This window comes from Mobula birostris, chromosome 22 (assembly GCF_030028105.1).
Source record: "Mobula birostris isolate sMobBir1 chromosome 22, sMobBir1.hap1, whole genome shotgun sequence".
In the NCBI taxonomy this organism is placed as follows: domain Eukaryota; kingdom Metazoa; phylum Chordata; class Chondrichthyes; order Myliobatiformes; family Myliobatidae; genus Mobula; species Mobula birostris.
This window is the reverse complement of record NC_092391.1, coordinates 25,624,959-25,644,962: the sequence shown is the minus strand read 5'-3', so window position 1 is coordinate 25,644,962 and position 20,004 is coordinate 25,624,959. Positions and strand designations below refer to the sequence as shown.

At 38.2% G+C, this 20,004-nt stretch overlaps 2 protein-coding genes across 4 annotated transcripts in view; one reads left to right on the top strand and one right to left on the bottom strand.

Annotated features, from left to right (window-relative positions):
- crata (carnitine O-acetyltransferase a) overlaps positions 1–9,076 on the top strand; it is a 44,500-nt gene extending 35,424 nt beyond the window's left edge. For all 3 annotated transcript variants that reach the window (XM_072240395.1, XM_072240397.1, XM_072240396.1), the window contains 3 exons: positions 2,718–2,780; positions 3,236–3,373; positions 7,387–9,076. In XM_072240395.1, the coding sequence (XP_072096496.1) occupies positions 2,718–2,780; positions 3,236–3,373; positions 7,387–7,602 (417 nt within the window). In that variant the 3' untranslated portion in view covers positions 7,603–9,076. The remainder of the gene's footprint in view (positions 1–2,717; positions 2,781–3,235; positions 3,374–7,386) is intronic.
- The window catches only part of dolpp1 (dolichyldiphosphatase 1), a 38,546-nt gene continuing 23,017 nt past the window's right edge, over positions 4,476–20,004 (bottom strand). The window contains exon 8 of the mRNA XM_072240400.1: positions 4,476–18,164. Coding sequence (XP_072096501.1) covers positions 18,128–18,164 — 37 coding nt within the window. The 3' untranslated portion in view covers positions 4,476–18,127. The remainder of the gene's footprint in view (positions 18,165–20,004) is intronic.

Sequence of the window (20,004 nt, the reverse complement as noted above, 5' to 3'; positions counted from 1 at the left end):
TCAACCATCAGGCTCCTGAACCAGCCTGAACAGCTTCACTCATCTCAACACTGAACTGAATCCACAACCTGTGGACTTGTTTTCAAGGACTCTATGACCCATGTTCTCAGTATTAATTAATTATCTTTTTAAAAATATATTTACAGATTGTCATCTTTTGTAGATTGATTGCTTGTCAGTCTTTGTGTAGTTTTCCAGATTCTATTGCATCTCTCTGTTCTAATGTGAATGCCTGCAACAAAATTAACTTTGAACTTTTTAATTAATTATCCTCAAACTGATGTAACTAAATTGATCAAACTGGAGGGTGTTTAGATTAGACTGGGTAAGGGGAGTAGATTTTTTCCCTAAAGGTCATTGGTCAGATATATGGGATTCTTGCAGCAATTTGGAGGCTTTATTGGGACTATTACAAATTCAGATATCAGTCTTGAATTCCAGATTTTAGTTACTTGCATTAAATTTCCCCAGCTGCCAGGTAAGATTCAAATGCTTGACACTATTTCAGTTAACACAAGGAATTCTGCAGATGCTGGAAATTCAAGCAACACACATCAAAGTTGCTGGTGAACGCAGCAGGCCAGGCAGTATCTCTAGGAAGAGGTACAGTCGACATTTCAGGCCGAGACCCTTCCTTAAAAAACAAAGGAGAAATTATCAAGAGTAAGGACTAATTCTGCTAGACGGAGCAGAGTGGTGGTAGAGGGGAACTGATTAGGTCTGGAATCCAAAAAGAAGCGTAGAGCTTTGAGACCTTCCTGATGGGGGATGGAAGTATATAGGGACTGGACATCCATGGTGAAAATAAAGCGGTGGGGGCCAGGGAACTTAAAATCATCGAAAAGTTTAAGTGTGTGAGAAGTGTCATGAACATAGGTAGGAAGGGATTGAACAAGGGGGGATAAAACCGTGTCGAGGTATGCTGAAACGAGTTCGGTGGGGCAGGAGCAAGCTGAGACAATAGGTCTGCCAGGACAGGCAGGTTTGTGGATCTTGGGTAGGAGGTAGAAACAGGAAGTGCAAGGCGTGGGAACTATAAGGTTGGTAGCAGTGGATGGGAAATCCCCTGAGCGGATAAAGTCGGTGATGGTGTGGAAGACAATGGCCTGGTGCTCCTTAGCGGGGTCACGATCGAGGGGTAAATAAGAGGAGGTGTCCGCGAGTTGTCGCTGTGCCTCGGCAAGGTAGAGGTCAGTACGCCAGACTACAACAGCAGCCCCCCTTATCGGCAGGTTTAATAGTAAGGTTAGGATTAATGCGGAGGGAGTGGAGAGCAGAGCGTTCGGAAGGAGTAAGATTGGAATGGGAACAAGGTGCGGTGAAGTCGAGACGGTTGATGCCCCTTCAGCAGTTAGCAACAAAGAGATCCAGAGCAGGCAGAAGACCAGAGCGGGGTGTCCATGAAGAGAAGGGTTGAAGACAGGAGAAGGTGTCATCGGTGGGGGTAGAAGAGTCCTTGCTGAAGAAGTAGGCTTGGAGACGGCAGAGGAAGAGTTCCACATCATGGCGAACACAGAACTCGCTGAGGTGTGGGTGAAGGGGGACAAAGGTTCTGACAGAGCGTTCTGCCTCAGACAGTTGAAGGTCAGAGGGGATGGTAAAGACTCAGCACGGATGAGAGCTGGGATCAGAGAGGGGAGGGAGGAGGCTGGGGGTGTCAGTGGAGAGGGGGCCTCTGAGGGCCCAGGAAGGGTCTCAGCCCAAAACATCGACTGTACCTCTTCCTAGAGATGCTGCCTGTCCTGCTGCGTTCACCAGCAACTTTGATGTGTGTTGCTACTATTTCAGTTATACAGGTCTCTGGTTGCTAGTTCAATAACAGGTGTATTGTTAATTTCTGAACACTTCCTAGCCCAGCTACATTTTCTTTCCTCCCTGAAGAAGCTAAGTTTTGTTACCCAATTCTTAGGCCTATGTACTATGGCAATTCACTCGCGTTGGCGTAACAGTTCTTCATGCTGGTGCAGCATGGACCTGGGTTCACTCCTGACACTGGTACTGTCTGATCAAGAGTTTGTATTTTCTCTGTAAACCATGGGGTTTTCCTGAGCGCTCTGGTCTCCCCTCACAGCCTGAAGATATAATGGGTAAATTGGCTACTCTAAATGACCTACTTATGTAGGTTAATATTAAAAAGAATCAATGGGAAATTGATTGGCTTACTGTATGTGAGAGAGTAAGTTGCAGGGGGATGAGGGAACATGACAAATAAGAGCAAGGCGCAAATGGGCTGCTTCTGTGTTGTAATATGTACAATAGGTTCAGCATCTCCCATCTTGTATGCTGTTTCCTAACCTGGATCAAAGTATACCGACCTATTAACCCAGTACCCTCCAAACTTCTTCAACTCTGTTTGACAAAATTTCATTTAAAATTACATTCTTTTCAAACCCTCCATAGTCTTGCTGCTTCCCCAGCACTGGGGGAGTTCAGTATTGATAGATGTCTGGGTTCTAAATTCTCAGATTTAATTCCTAAACCTTTTCCATCCAGCTTTCTCTCCTTTAAAACTCTGATCATGATTTTTTTTTAAAAAAACCCAATAACTATTGTTTTCAGTCCAGGTTACCAAAACATGAGCAAGTCCTCAGTTTAAGGAAATGTGACCTGTTGATTTCTTCCTTATCAATTGCTGACTTGGCTGCTGTCTGCTTTAGGTTCTGTGATAAAACTTTTGATTTATAGTGCAACTATAGTTGTTTTGATTCTTTATTTAGGATCACAATAAAGTGGCCTTGATGAGAAAAGCTGTCACAGCACACAGAACTTACACAGACCTGGTAAGGAAATTATTGATCTGTGCTCGACATTTCTCGTTCCCAGATGTACCTTTCCTCCTCTAATAATCGTTAATTGTAAACCAAAATGACTGAACACCCATCCTTTGTTCATGAAGCACTTCCAAATCAATCCTGTCATTACTCAAGGCATTATTATTGTCTGAAGGGTGGGGAATGATATAAATCAATCAGTTAATTGGGAAGGACTATTAACTATAGTTTGCCATCTTATACAACATGACCTGTTCAGTGACAAATTAGGTAATTCACATAGTTATTAGCAATGCTATGTTATGGCTGTATAAACTCAGTGGTAAGGGGGTAGTGATGACATAGGAGTGAAGCTCGTGAAAAGATAGGAAGTGGAATTTGTAAAAGAGGTTTTATAGCTACAGATAGGCTGCTGTGGTACAAAGTACCATTGTGTATATAATAGGTGATCATTTTATTTTCAGGCAATAAGAGGCCAAGCAATTGATAGACATCTATTGGGCCTTAAACTTCAGGCGATAGAAGAGCTGGTCCGAGTCCCAGAGATATTCATGGACACATCCTATGCTGCTGCCTTTCATTTCAATTTATCAAGCAGCCAGGTGAGGCGTTCTGTTTTCTCCTTGTTCAATAAGTAACAAAATAGTACATGAATCTGCAGAGGAATCAACGTCACTCTGATATAGTCATGTCTCAATGGAAAAAGAAAAGATCAAACTTCTGTTTCTGTTGCAATCTGGGATGCCCCAGAATGTTTTCCAAGCACTTAAGCAATTTGTGAAACAGTCATTCATGTTCATTGGCTTTGTGAAGTGAGCTGTTGAATTTCCTGCAATACAACAGAATGAGTGATTGGATGAATCATTTTTCTGATGTTATTTCAGGTATAAATGTTAACAAAAGATAATGAATAACTTTCATGCTTTTCAAAGTTATACCTTAAGCCCAAAGGAAAAGCTAGGGTTCTAGAGATTTTGGTGATGTTTAACAAGGTTTGTAAGCTCCAGCACTAGCACTGAAACTGATGATTAATGATTTCATTGGAGGGTGAAGTTCAGCTTCTCTAAAGTTGGGTGGGACAAAATCAAACACTCTACCTCAATGAAAATGAGGCTGGGTAAGTGACAACTTTTAGTAGAAGAACACCTTGGGAATAGTGACTGTAATTCTATTACTAATTAAAAATAGTTGTTCAGAAAGACAGTACTCATTAAAAATCCTAAATTGGGCCAGGCAAAGTTTGAAGAAATTAGACAGGAACTTGCAAAGGTTGTTTTGAGAGAGGCTGCTTGCCAGTAGAAGTTTTCTTTAAGTGAGATGGGGAGAATTCAGGGCAGAATATTCTTGTTAAAGTGAAAGGCAAGGCCAGCAGGATTAAAGAAACCTGTTTGCCAGAAGATATTGACACACTGGCCAAGAAAAAGGAAGCTTATATCAAATATAGACAGCTGAGTTCCAGTAAATCCTTTTTTAATTGGAGATGTAGGAATACACTTGAGGCAAATCAAGGAAACAAAAAGGAAATAACACAACAAATTCCTGTGATATTTTACAAGTATATTTAGAGCAAAAGGGCAACTAGGGAAATAGGCCTCCTTGAGGATATACTGTGGCATGAAAAAGTTTGGGCACCCCTGGTCAAAATTTCTGTTACTATGAATAGCTAAGCAAGTAAAGATGAACTGATCTCCAAAAGGCATAAAGTTAAAGATGACACATTTCTTTAATATTTTAAGCAAGAAAACTTACTTCCATCTTTTACAGTTTCAAAATAACAAAACAGGAAAAGGGCCCGAAACAAAAGTTTGGGCACCCTGCATGGCAGTACTTAGTAACACCCCCTTTGACAAGTATTACAGCTTGTAAACGCTTTCTAGAGCCAGCTAAGAGTCTTTCAATTCTTGTTTGGGGGATTTTTGCCCATTCTTCCTTGCAAAAAGCTTCTAGTTCTGTGAGATTCTTGGGCCATCTTGCATGCACTGCTCTTTTGAGGTCTATCCAGATTCTTGATGTATAGGTCAGGGGACCGTGAGGGTCATGGCAAAACCTTCAGCTTGCACCTCGAGGTAGTCCATTGTGGATTTTGAGGTGTGTTTAGGTTCATTATCCTGTTGCAGAAGCCATCCTGTTTTCATCTTCAGCTTTTTTACAGACGGTGTGGTGTTTGCTTCCAGAATTTGCTGGTATTTAATTGAATTCATTCTTCCCGCTACCAGTAAATGTTCCCCATGCCACTGGCTGCAACACAAGCCCAAAGCATGATCGATCCACCCCTGTGCTTAACAGTTGGAGGGGTGTTCTTTTCATGAAATTCTGCACCCTTTTTTCTCTAAACATACCTTTGCTCATTGCGGCCAAAAAGTTCTATTTTAACTTCATCAGTCCACAGGACTTGTTTCCAAAATGCATCAGGCTCGTTTAGATGTTCCTTTGAACCTTTTGAATAGAACTTTTTGGCCACAATCAATTATTTTGTTTAATAATTAATAAATTCAGACCAATTTGTAGAAATGTTTTCACTTTGACAAAAGTTTTCTGTTGATCAATGTTTAAAAAAAGCCAAATTAAATCCATTGATTCAATGCTTTAAAACAATAAAACATCAAAACTTCCAAAAGAATACTTTTATAGGCACTATGCGTAGAGCCTTGAGATGGGTGACATGTTAAATTAATATTTCTCATATGTATTATGGTCATGGAGGCTTGGGAATCAAGGGAAATAAGTGATATTTCAGAACAAATCCAACTTAAGTGCTGTTAGTCTTACTGAAAGTAAACTGGATAAATCCCTCGGGCCTAATGAAGAATTTCCTATGACACATTGCTGTGAACCTGGCAGATATTTGCATAATCTTTAGTGTTTGATGAGATACCAATGGACTGCAGAATGGGTGATGTAAAGCCTTTTATTCAAGGCCTACAAGGACAAAGTCAGGAAACTTCAGGCCAGTGACCCTAACATCAGGGGTAGGAAAAGTAGTAGAGGGGATTCAGTGAGACAGAATCTACCAGCATTTGTAAAGGTAGGCACTGATGAGGGATAGTCCTGCCTCACTAATTTGAGGTTTTTTTTTGAGGAGATAGTGAAGATGATTGATGAGAGCAGGGCAGTAGATGATGTCTACATGGAATTTAGCAAACGTTTTCACAAGGTACTGCATAGTAGATCACATGGGCTACAGGATGAGGTAGTCAATTGAATACAAAATTGATTTGATGGCAGGAGACAAAGGATGGTAGTGGAGTGTTGTTCTGTTCAGATTGAAGACCTGTAACCAGTGGTGTGCTACAATGATCGGTGCTGGGTCCATCTACGTTAACAATTTGGATGACAATTGGAGAATTACCACAGAATCTAGATCATCTGGGGAAGAATAGCAGATGGATTTTAACTTGGACAAGTGTGAGGTGCTGCAGTTTGGTCAGTTAAATCAGGGCAGAACTTGCACAGTAAATGGTACGGCCCTGGTGAGACAGAAGGGTACAGGGTGGAGGTGTCTGGTATATTTTGCCTCATTTGGTTAGTGCAGTGAGTACAAAAGGTAAGACACCTTATTGCAACTGTACAAGCCATTGGTGAGAAGCATGTTATTAAACTGAAAAGGGTGCAGAAAGATTCATGAGGAAGTTACAGGGCAGCATGGTAGCATAGCAGTTAGCACAAAGCTTTACAATGTCAGCTGTAAAGATCGATAAAGGTTCTATTCCCACCAGTAACTAAGGCGTTTGATTGTTCTGGGTTCCATCAGCTTTAGAGTGTTTCATTTACTCCCACATTCCAAAAAGACGTACAGGTTGGGTAAGTTGCAGGCATGCTATGGTGGTGACACACAAAAAATGCATTGACATAATGACAAAAAGCTAATCTTAATCTTACACTGGGATTAAAAGTTTAAGAATAGGCGTGAACATTTTCTCTCTGGAGTGTAAGAGGTTAAGGGGTGGCCTTTGAGGTATATGAATTTAAGAGGGTCATGAATAAGGTGTACACCGGCAGTCTTTTTCCCCCAGGGTAGAGGGCTCTAAAACCAGAGGCCATAGAGTTAAGAAGAGAAGGGAAAGATCTGAAAGGGACCCAAGGAGAAACTTTATCCAGAAGGGATGGGTCAAGAAATGCTGTAGAGGCAGGTATAATTATACTATTTAGAAGACATTTAGACAGGTCACAAATTTTAAAAAAACATTGAAAGGACATGGGACTTGCTCAGATTGGCATTTTAGAAGGCATGGATGCGTTGTGTTGAAAGCCCTGCTTCCATCCATATTACCTTGATGGCTGTTTTGGGATTGAAAGCTGTCTGGAGCTCCTGTTGATGGCCACGTTAAACATTTAAACTCAGTGGAGTATCTGACCAAACACAAACCACAGGTTATTATCCCCAGGCTGTCCTTGATTTGATAATGTCATTTGATAATGTCATTTTCTCCACACTTGTGGAGAAAAACTTCAAGAGGAAACAGGATGAAAGGGAGAAATATCAGTAAGGTACATGGTGGTTAGAACAGATGCTTGAAGTAGTAAGGGATCCTGACAACCTACACATTAAAGTCCCTTCCGTGGGTCTGTACTTTAAGGATGCCAGCTGAAGTGTCTGTTAATGTATCCTCTGTAGGTTCCTGCGAAGACAGATTGCTTGATGTGCTTTGGGCCTGTGGTGCCAGATGGTTATGGCGTGTGCTACAATCCTATGGACAACCACATCAACTTCGCGGTATCTGCTTTCAACAGCTGTGCAGAGACTAATGCAGCAAAGCTCGCCCACTACTTGGAGCAGGCACTAGTTGATGCAAGGGATCTGCTCATGTGGACACACGGCTCAAAACTCTGAAGCAGTAGGGTATTGAAGTTGAATGGACTTCAGTTGCCCTTGGCCATATAATCATTAACTGGCATCCAGGCATAAGATTACCATTTGATCATGATGTAAGAGTTGGTATTTGCAAAATGCTGTCAGGTACCCTTCCATGGGTACTTATTGACCAGAATTATTTTTTTAATTGCCTAAATATTTCTAGGAAAAATGCTATTAATGTTGCTTAGGCTTGTTCAATCAATGGAAGTTGCTTGTTTTCTTTTCAAACTAACTCCATCCACAAGTGGCTACAATGGTGCCTTTCCCTCTGGAAACATGCAGTTAGACCATTCAGGCCATTGAATCTGCTCAGCCATTTGATTATGGCCAATTCATTTTCCTTCTCAAACCCATTTTCTGCCTTTCCCCCATGATCTTCCACACCCTTACTAATTAATAGCCTATCAACCTCCAGTTTAACTGTACCCAAATACTTGGCGTCCCCGGCCACGGGGCACTGAACTACAGATTCGCCACCACCTCCTTGTTATGCAATGTACTCTCCTTGCATACTGATACTTACTTTTCATCAATTTGCAAGCTGGTGATTAGTAATTGAGTTCATGTGACTCCTTCTCATCTCAGAGACTTACCCATCTCATCTAGATGCTTGTCTCCTGTTCCTATATTTGATGGCCATTCTCCAGCAATAAACCTGACTTTTCTGATCTGATCCAACTACTTTTGCCAGTTGTAAGTACCAGATGAAGTTATTCAACATAATTAAATTGCTGGAATGCAGAACAGCATATCTCTGTATACAAATATAGAGTATTCAAAATGACTTGGGACTTGTACTCATGGTTGATGCTGCAAATCACCTAGGTAATCAGTTATCTGGAATATATACACAATTTCATGCTTTTAAAGATGATTTGTAAAATTATCTTGTATTTTTAATATTGGCATTGAATTGTTGCAGTCACATGCTATTGTAATATTAGTACATCATTAGTTTGCTACCTATCCTTACTGTACAATTAATGCTGCAACTCCAGATAGCTAGTTAAGGGGTGGAAGAGGAGATGTGGAAATCACCAACTCTATCTTGCCCAAAGTGCTTGCATCCTGTATTTTTATAGCAACAAGAATTGAGCTGTAAAACATTAACTGTAATGGCTAAGTTTGATTGATTTTTGCATTCTGCAAGACAATGTACATTCTAACCTTGCACAAAGGCATTTAGCCCTTTGATCTCTGCTGGTTCAATATACGTATCAAAGTAGGTCCAATGGTAGTAGGCTATTCTTTAAGGGGAAAATCTGCAAGAGTATGGGTAATGGAAAGGGGGGTGGGGAGAAAGTAGCTGAATGAATTTTAGCTACTATAAAGTACCATTTCTTTAGTTTTTTTAAAAAATGGGGTTGTTTGTTTTGTAGCTGCTTGTAAAGAGACATACAATGTTGTAAATAGTATACATAATTCAATAATAAATGTACTTTGAACTTTTTGTACTTAGTTACTAAGCTAATGGTTGAATTTAAGCGATTACTTCTTAACTCATTAGGAAAATGACACTAGACAATGGGCTACAAGTTATTTATCCTATAAATATGCATGAAATAGGACTGCCAAGAGCATCCATGCCTGTTTAATGCTGACAATGTATTTAATTCACTTGCCTGATAGCTATTTTTACTAAAATACCACATACCAGTTCATGCACTAAATGATAATAGTTAAATGGAATGGAGGGTTGCTTTCCTAAGAATTTGCTGTTTCTAATCAAAGGCTTTGTGCTTAGGTAAATCTAGGGAGGGACAAAGTGCCTTATTGTCTCTGAAGTAGAGAGCAGAAGCGAGTTACTTACACCACAATTACCCAAAGGACCTATGTAAAAATAAAGTAACATTGCTAGGTGGCCAAGAAAAAAGTTGCAAGGTTCTAAATATAGAAAAATTACAATTACATGAATTGTTTTTGGTATATTTTAAAAGGTGTAGTTTGAAGTGGCTACTAGATACTTTATCTTTTAAGTTTGGTCATCTCTAAACTTCAATATTTACAGAATTGTCCTATTTCTGCTGTCAGTCAAAAGCAGCGACTTTAAAGCAAATCTATTTAACATCAGTCTTTCACAAGTCAGTGATTAAAACTAGAAATCTTGCTGTGAAGGTGTTCAGTTTCAATTATGATGCCTACTATTAATTTTTGTCACCCAGCACTTCAGTAAAAATAAAGAGATAATTAAAACACCACAGGTCAGGTACTAGCTGGAAACAGATAAATTAACTTTCAACAGAATCAGCATTTGAAATAGCAAGTTTCTTGCCACATTAACAGCATTTGCCTTAATTTCATATTTCTAGTATCTGCTATTAAAATACAAATAGAGTTGACTGTTCATTGACAAAGCACTGTTGGTGCTCCATTTAGATTCATTGCTTTTGTGAAAATATTAAACTGTGGTCAGCTCTATTACTCCAATTAAAGATTTGAGCGAGATTAAAATTGACAGGAGTGGAAAACAAACTGGTGTTCAGTGCCTCCTGCCCTCTCTTGCTACTTCCGTTGGGCAGGAGGTGCAGGTTTTGGTTTCCACATTGCCAGATTTGGGAGCAGTTGTTGCCCTGGATAGGCTTAGGGGAACTCAGCTGTGGACATATTCCATGTGTTTTTCTTTATTTTATTTTACTATTTGTGCAATTTGATTAAGATGCCAAGACCAATAGATGAACCGGTGTTCAGCTTGCTATCCTATGAGGTTTACTCACTTCAGCACTGAAGTGACTGCAGCTGTGGCTTGCCGTCATCAGCCCTCAACTCAGCGCTGAACATGGGTGTCTATGGCCAGCAGCCCTTCGGTTGCTGAACTGGCTCCATGACTGTGGACTCAAGCGGGATTCTGGTCAATATTCTATGTGTTACTTGTTTACTTTTGTTTGCACACAATTTGTCTCCCCCCCCCCCACCTCCCCCACACATGGTGTTTAATGGTCTTTGTTTTTTTTTAAATCTATTCTATTGCTTTTGTTTTGTGGCTGCTTGCAAGACAAATCTCTTGTATACAGTATACTATATACTTTGAAGCTATTGGCCCCTAATGCTTCTAGTATTTACTTCATAAATATGTCATTGCCAATATACTTAAACTGTTTAGACATGGTGTTTGTGAATATAATAAAATCTTTAAAAGGTGCATGCCACCAATTTTTAAGTTGCTTTGTACGAGTAGCAGTCTTACCTTTTGCGGTAGTCCTTCAAGGATCAGTACCTCACTTATCTCACCTGAACTGTATTTCAGGCTCCTGGCCTAATGTTGCAGTCAATTGAGGCAGAATCCTGGTTTATGTGCAAGCTTCACAAATAGAAAGAAACCTTAATGTGACCAAGAATTACAGTCTTCAGCCCATTCCAGGACTGGAATGCAAATATACCCTTTGTTTAGACTACAACAGTCATCCATTCCATTCACCCAGAGGAGGTAGAAAAGGGGACAGTCTATCTTGTTAGTTTTTCTTTACAAATAGTTTACCTTGACTGTAAGGATGTATTAGAAACAAACCAGGACTCTATATCCAACTTACCAGTTTGTGTCTCCACTCACTACAACTCCTCACCTATTATCACTAAAACAGGCAAAGACCACAGCAAAGAAAACATTATGACAGGCAAGCATTGTATTTGCCATAAAATACAATTGGAACATTGATGCACATTTCCTTTAAAGTTGATGCCTTACAGAGACTTGTTCAACCAGCTTAAGATAGTTTCAAACCAAAGTCTAAATTAGATAGCAGCTTACTTTTACCCCAGAGGCACAGGAGATGAATTATTATTATTTTTTCTTCAGAGTCCAATTCCATTCTGGTTAAAATAAGTTTCAAGCAGATTGATTTGCTTTAAATATTCAGTTTGGATACTTGACCCATATTACCAGTCTCAAGTTACTACTCACTTTACCAATTTCACTGCATGCTGATGGTACATAGTGTCACTCATGAAGGGGGGGGGGGGGGAAGAGAAGAGAAGAAAACTTTGAAGAATTGTGATTAATGGAGAAAGCTGCTGCATTGCTAGGAAAACAAAACTACACAATCCAATGTGTACTTTGATCCAAAATGCCCCTGACATTTGTTTCCCATAACAAAACTTCTAGCTCTAAAAACTTTTTTGTAAAGAGTTAAATTGGAAATAAATGTCTGGTCACTCAGAAAGAGCAGAGGCTTTGACTGCATCAAGCTCAGGTGAATTCAATTGCAAGTCTCAAACATCAATGGAGGTGGAGGACTCACTAGCTCTTGCTAAAAGCCAGCATTTACATGACGGTACAAATGGTCTTCAGCATCATGTTTTTAGAGATGTTAAATCGCTAGACCCTTTTGATTATAGCATTGTTAGCTTAAATTACTGCTCAGGGTAGGGTGCAACATCAACTCAGCCTCCACCAATCTTTCCAAAGATAAACTAGAGTTCAGGTATACAAAAAAAATTACAGCACCGATAAAGTATTTCACATTGTTAACTATTTAGTCCCAAAACAGTAAGATAATGAAATGGCCAAAATAAACAGAAAAAACATAGACAGAATGATACACATTCATCTCCCCAAACAGAAGGCTAGAAATGGAATGATAAAACATACTAGTTTAAGTAAGAATCAGTTGTGAATAAAGTAATATTCTAAGGTTTTGCTATATGTTTCAAGCAATAATGATTTTAAAACCTAAAAGCCAATTACAGTCACCATATAAAACACTAAGCTGCATTTATTTGTTGCAAACCTACCTATCCCTACTGGGAGAAGAAAGAAATCAATGAGAAAAATCTTGCCTACCCAATACAGTGACCTGATTTTTCACAAAAAAGTTATTTGACTAAGACCTGACTACATGCACACACATTTTTAAAGAGTCCATTCATTTACACAGGGTATTCCATAATATTAAATATTAGTGATTACTTGATTAAAAAGTACCTGCACATTCTATATTGAAGTGGAAATTGTGATTGTCCTATAAATGGAGTCAAGGTCTGTTGAGCACGATCCCAGTAGTTTGGCATTAGCTTCTGGAAAGGAGTAATCTAGTTTAATTCTACCACCTAGCTGTAGGTATCCAGAGGGAGCAATTCTTAGTGAGCATAAGCTCCAAACTTCAATTTATGCTGTATTCTCAATGAATATTTTGTTCATATTTGATCTCGGGTCATACAAATCCAAACCATAATAAATTCAGCATGGAATGTTAATAGTCTATTAAAAAAGGAGACTATGTAACCAGACAGCCATCAACCTTTCACCTGTGGCCTCTTTTCCAATCCCCATCCCCACATTAGAAATTGATTTAAGTTTACAAACAGCAATACAGAGCATAAAAAGGTACAGTGCACCATATAAGGCAATCACATTGTGAACACCACACTAACAGAATACAAGAAGCCAAACTACAAAAACGTGCTACATCTAGAGGAAGCACTTTTCAAAATAGCCCTTCATTGTGTACCTGAATAGCAACTACTTTAGATTTTTTGATTTGATAAAAACAATGGAACATTTACATAGCAGACATGTTCCTCACCAGACAGTGAGAGCTGGTTAGTTATCCAACCAGAAGGATCACAGCTTTTAAAAAATCTACTATATCCAAGAAAAATTACAAATTCTCTTATGTATAGATCTGACTGAATTCACTTTAACCACCACCCCAGCCTTTTGTGTGCACTTCTGAAGCACTGATCTGTGAGCTGCCAAACAGACTCCCACTTTAGTATTCATAAATTCTACTCTTATAGTGACTTGGCTATTATTTGCTCCGAGCTGAACTTAGAAACATTAAACAATTTGCCTCTCTTAAATTAGGTTTATTCTATAAGATACTTTAAAAATGAACAAAAACTGGGCTTTGATCACACTGTGGTAAAACACATTATAATACTGCCTCTACCCCTATTAAAACACCAAGGATATTTTAAGCAATATGAGACTCTAGGCTGGGGTAACATCCTGCCAGTCAAACCAGCAGCAAATCTTACTGCAAGATTTAAAAGACCTAGAATATATCAAGGTTTCAGTATTTTCCTCCAAATCATTTAAACAATGTATACTTTACATTCAGAAGCTACTGAGAATATGCAAGATCTAAAGGATGAAATGGCAAGTTTAGCATCAAACTGAAAGACTAAGTTATCAGAGGCTAGCATTCGTGCCATGTCTGTGGTTCTAGATTACTTTAGAAATACAACTCAGTAATTTATGGAAACAATTTACCAAGAGTACTGATGATTTAAGAGGGATTAAAACAAACCCACCAGGAATGGATAATTAACTTAGCACTACTTAGCAATATCAGGTTAAAGTGATTACCATGACCTTAGTAATTAGTGATTATTTCCATCATTTTGTTTTTATCCTGCTTGAAGTAATGATCAGCACACTATATTTGTTTATACTCAAGAACACTAGCATGTTTAAAACTATCAGTATTGCCTTATTTTGACTCACAATTTTGTTGCAGAGATATAATGAAATTCAATAGGAACCACTGCAAAGTCACATAAAGGATCAAGGGTCATGAACAATAAACAGAAATCAGTTATACAAGCACCAACTCAGAAGCATGACGTTTTAACAAGTAAACAATACTTAAAAAAACTTATAACACACAAAAGAAATATAATCACACACTACTATAGCACCTACATAAGACAGGTGTTTTTCCAAGTTTAAAAAGATTAAGCTAACTGGAATAAGTACAATTTCCCTATTCTGGAAAGTCACTGAAGTGTACGAAGTCTTTACAACAGACTGAATTAGTATAATATGAAAACGAGCCAAGGTGAAAGAATAAATGAACACAAGATATAAAAAGCTAGGCCAAAATTAAATGCATTACTTCAAAAAAAAAACATGCAGCCATCACTTGTCAGTCTCCACTGTTCTCTTTTCACATATTTTCAAATGCAGATCATTCAAACTATTAAAACTATGTTGCCTATCAGACCAATCCCATCACCCCCATTCCACCACTTATTCCCTCCTCTCTCACATAGTTCCACCATGATTCTCATACCACTAACAAACACTAGAGATAATCTACAGTAACCAATTAAATGATCAATCTTTGGGATATGGGAGGAAAGCAGAGTATCTGCAGAAACCTAGAGTGGCAGGGAGAGCATGCAAACTCCACACAGACAGCAGCAGGGACCAATTCATCCCACTCAGCCTTTTCCTTTCCAGAGGAATAGTTCTACAGATTCTAGGTAATATATCCAATTATTAATTCTTTGCACTCACTGCTAGGTTATCTAGCTGCAGGTAGCACACAGCCAAGCTTGATACTCACCCTCATGCACAAACTGGTTATGGGACAGTGATCAGAAACAGATGTTTCAATCAATCTATTACCTATCTCCTTGACTTCATCTCCACCCTAAACATCTAGATTAGAAAGCAGAGTAGCCATTAAGTCTTTAAGCCAGTTAGCTACCCACTTAGTTGTATTTGCAGAAGTAAAGGCCGTACTTCCCATCCTGAGTGACTTAAAATTCTAATGAGCAAGTTGGTGTGACATTTTACACTTATTTCTTTGATTTTAGTATACACGTTTTATACTTAAGCTTACTTATTAGCAAGCAAAACAGCACCAATTGAAATACATATCATAATAAAATTAGGGAAATACATCACATTAAAATGAGAAATAACCCAAATAAAAGAAAAATAAAGAACATTATTGCATACCTTGCTACCTTTACGCAAAAATCAATTATTCCTTCACACCGCTCAAGTTTATTTTTTTTTATATAAATAAACTCACCCATGTAGTGAATATGGTATCTGGCAAACGACAGGCAACTGACTAGCAATCCACAAACGTTTAGAGAGAATGGGTAGTCAAAACTATTCTGCTTGAACTATGCAAAAACTCCCTCCTTCCTACATACAACTTGTTTCTATGTAATTTCAAACACCTTAATTTTCAAACATTTATTTAAAATGAGAAATACATTACAAGAAATCTTTTTAATCAAAATATCAATTGTTTCATAATTGTATATTGAAATGCTAAAAATGAACATGATCCTACCTAGATACTAGCTAATACAGGTGACAATGACCCGCTTTGGAATTCTGTCTATAAACAGGTTTAGAATAGATCTTTCACTACCAATGGCCTGTACATCAAACAATTGCCCTGTGATTTTACTCACATGGTCACTCATTGTAGTACATGGATCCACTGTTAATTCCTATCTCTAAACAGCATTAGGTTAATCTTGATGACCAACCAACTCAGAGAAACATAGCAAACCAAGTTGCATTGTTCCAAGGTAGATATTTCCATAAAAGGGTATTACCAGCTGCCCACACAGTTCCCTGTTACTTATGCACTGTACCCCAAATCAAAAACTAAATCTAAGTACTGATTTTCCCATTAGGTTACTAATATGCAAACAGGTAACAGGGCTAAATAAATTCCTCATCACCATGGGCATACTGGATTAGGATCTGTACCACAATTGCAAAAAGGTGGGTTTCAGGTGAATGTCAAGTACTCAAGAGAGCAAAATTTGACAACTCACATTGTCCGAGAGTTACTCTATGGCCTCAGAAATAAAACGTTCAAGATAGCTGAATGCTACATTTACATTTAAGCAGGCACATTCCCAATTCAATTGACAGTATTTCACTGGGTTTAATGTTTGTACCATCTATGGGCAGCAGTGGTCAATATGATCCACGTCTTCATTGCAGGAGCACGCAGGAATCTAGAATGTACCACAATGCCAGGAAATTCTATCCTAGTACATCTTATATATGAAAAAAAACAGGAAGAACTGTGTTTGTGTAGTATATTTCATGCCCTTTGCAAGTCTACCATAAGCACGTTAAGGCATATCGTCACTGTTGCAAAGAAACGTGCCTGGTATGATTCAACAAACAATGCAATAATGATTGAATAATTTTGCTTTTTTTAACATATTGAATAAAGGGGAAAATGTTGGCCATAATGTTGTGGAATACTCCAGTGGTTCTTCCAAAAATAGTACTGTAGAATCTTTTACATCTACTCAAGAAAGCAAATGGGGTCCTGGTTTAAACTCTATCCAAAACACGTTGCTCTCTAAAGTACAGCAATTCTTATTTGTGTTCTGGCTTTGAGTGCCAACTGAAACCAGTACCTTTGGTGATTGGAAAGGAAGTAAGTACCAGCTGATAAAAAAAAAAACAAACACTGGCTGTGAAATAAAAAGAGACATGATGCACTGTTACATTGGTAAAGGTGTGGCTATGTGGTTTTAGCTTGGAACGCAACCCATGGATTCTACTCAATTGACAAAAATCAACAATGTCTGTGGAGTAGGGAATTAATGTTTTTAATCTACAGACTTATCAATGTAGGACAAACATGTGAAAGATGCAAACTACTGTCTTTGCAAATGAGATGAAACACTGATTTCAGAATAAAAAGTAGCTCCCACCTCAATACTAAAATAAATTGTACACCTTGCCATGGCAGCAGCAAAGTTAGGGTGCAATTTGAGGTCAGTTTTTGCGCAAATGAATATATCCACACGATGCAAGAAGTCTCCAAAGATCATCAAACACACAATTCTGAGAGGAATGAGTCTCTTATATCCTTCTTCACTACAAAGTTCCGGTTCTTTTAGCATTAAACCTGGCCCCAGATAAAGTGCCTATTTCTGAACTGCACAATATTTACCAAGATTAAGATTTGAATAATAAATCATCAAATCAAAAGGCCTGGACCAGTGATTCTGACAGCATTAAGAGTTGGGAGAAAAGGGTAAAACATGTTGAATATCCTGTTTCTGTGTGGCTAGACGATGTTAATGTCAAAATGTACATAATTAGTCCCTTAATATAATGCAGGGAAAAATGCCAAATTCTGCTTAGTCAAAGAGTTCTTAAAAGCCACATTGTTTATCACAGGTAATTGTAACCAATGAAAAAAAAACATTAGTTTTTCTCATTCATACCACTAGTGTCTTTACAAAAACCTAATTAATTTTCCTAAAGTGCAACTTGATCCCTTATAATATTTCTGGCTGCTACAGAAGTCTAGTATGTCAGACACCTGATTGACAATTTACAAACTACATCTTTCTTTTCTTCCAATATGTTTTTAAACCAGTGTCATAAAAATATCACTTCTCCACAATATTTCATACTCCTATATTGTGAAGTATACTCCTTTCCCCTGCTGCCCTTCTCTAAAATAAAAATGACATTCCTGAATCAGATGCAATAATATCACATTTCACTGGCCCTGTGTGCACGTGCTTCATTTAAACTGGTTCAGCCCAGTACCCACGTGACTCTAACATGCAGTAGAAAGCTAACAGCAAGCTATATCAACACCGACTGCAATCACAGAGGGTGTCTGGACTGCTGACACAGATCTCAGCTTGCCTTTGACTGTCTTCCAAAAGAATAATGAAATTTCAAATGACATGTTTTTGTTGCTGTTGATTTTCCTTTCATTCGAGGTTCGCACCACAGTCCTGCCCCCAAGTGAAAGATGCTGACTTTGCATCACTGCATCTTGGTGCCTAGTTTCCGTTGTCTGTTTCTGAGGGGAAGACAGAAAAAGATGGAGAAATTTAAACATATTTGTTAACACTTTAATGAATTTACTGTAGTCCTCAGTTTTAAAATGCTATAGTTGGGGGGCATAAACAATACACAGAAAACTATTTCCTCACTAATCCACCAATACCACATAGGATAGAATGGGAATGGATATATTTAAAAAACAGTAACTTGCACTTGTATAGTACCTTTTATATGATGATGCATTTTGCAGGAACATTAGGCAAACAATTTTCATATCTTGCTAGTACACATTTTGGAGTAGGTGACCAAAGGTTTGATCAAAGTCTTAAAACTTTGAGAGGCTTAAAAGAGTGAAGAGAATTGAAGAGGTTTAGAAAGGAAATTCCAGCATTTTAAGTGCACACAACTAAAGCAGAGCAACCCATGGTCAGCTACTGAAATTAGTCAATTGTTTCACTCTTCCTGACCCCAAGGAACATGATCCAGGCTGCATAATTGGCAATGGTAGGGACGGTTTTTTGTTTATCATGTATTGCATGATACTGCTGTTGTAAAGTCAACAAATTTCACGATACATGCTGGTGATATTAAACCTGATTCTGATTCTTGAAGAAAGGTGGCCAGTAAAGTCACCTTTACCACCTTATAGGACCAAAATGATCTATAATGCCTTGACATTTACCTGCAGGCCTTCTAAGAGACAGCTTTCCCTGTCATGACAGAATAAGGAATCAGCATTTGGCGAGAAGGGAGATTTACTGAAGAGGCTGTAAGTTTGAAATACTCAAAGGAACAGGATCATAACTGGATGCTCTGTCATGGATAATAATGGAATTTTAGGTACTGAGAGAATTAAGAACCATGGGAAAAGGTGGAAAAAGAGTTGTTCCAAAAGATCAGCGTGGTCTTATTTAATGGTTTAAAGCAAAAGGGCCAATACAGTTTATATCTCGGCTCTTTTTTTATTAAGAAGCTAAAGAAGCTTTTATGTACAAAATAATATCAACTGAGGGTGAGGATGTGACAAAAATACATGGATATTGCAGAGTGAACTTTGTGACAGCAGATAATACTGTATGAAGCACAGCACCTTTTATTCACTTCATCAAAATGCTGCTCAATGTTAGTTTGTTCATAACACACAATTCTGATAATTTTAACATTAATAACTATCCACGTATTCCCTGTACAGTGTTGTTCAGTTGTTGTTTGGAAGCAACATCCTCTTTAGCTGTGAATTAGCCCACTGCTGGGATAAGTAACTCTCATATCAATCAGACACAGAAAGCAACTGATCACTGGATCCATCTGGAAAGGTAATTAATTCTGTCAAAGAGGTATAGAGGAAGCATTGCAGGCATTCTTCCCAAATTGCCTCAAAAAATTCAAATTAATGTCCTTCTGAGTGTAATAACACTGGATGGCAAAATAGAAGGCTTCTGATGCTGTGTTAGCTGGCTATATCAAAGTAATACTTCTTTGCATGCAAAGTCCTGAAAAATTGCCTCATTCTACTCACAGTTAGGCTTTTACGCAATTAAAGAACTTAATATCAACTCTTCCATAATGTCAAGGCAAATCAGAGCTTTAAAACAAATTGAGTACATTCAAAGTATAATCTCTTTTGAAATCTAGGAAACAATCACTAATTTCATTTAAAGCAAACCCACACAAGCCATGTTAATTATTGATATTTCTTGATTGATAAATATCTAGCAAATATTGGAGAGTTATCTCTCCTGCTCTTTGACCATGCCACATGATCCTTTACATCTATCTGAGACCACAGATGAGGCCTCTATTTAATATTTCATCTAAAATATATGGCATCTCTCAGAGTGAAGTATTTCCTCTAT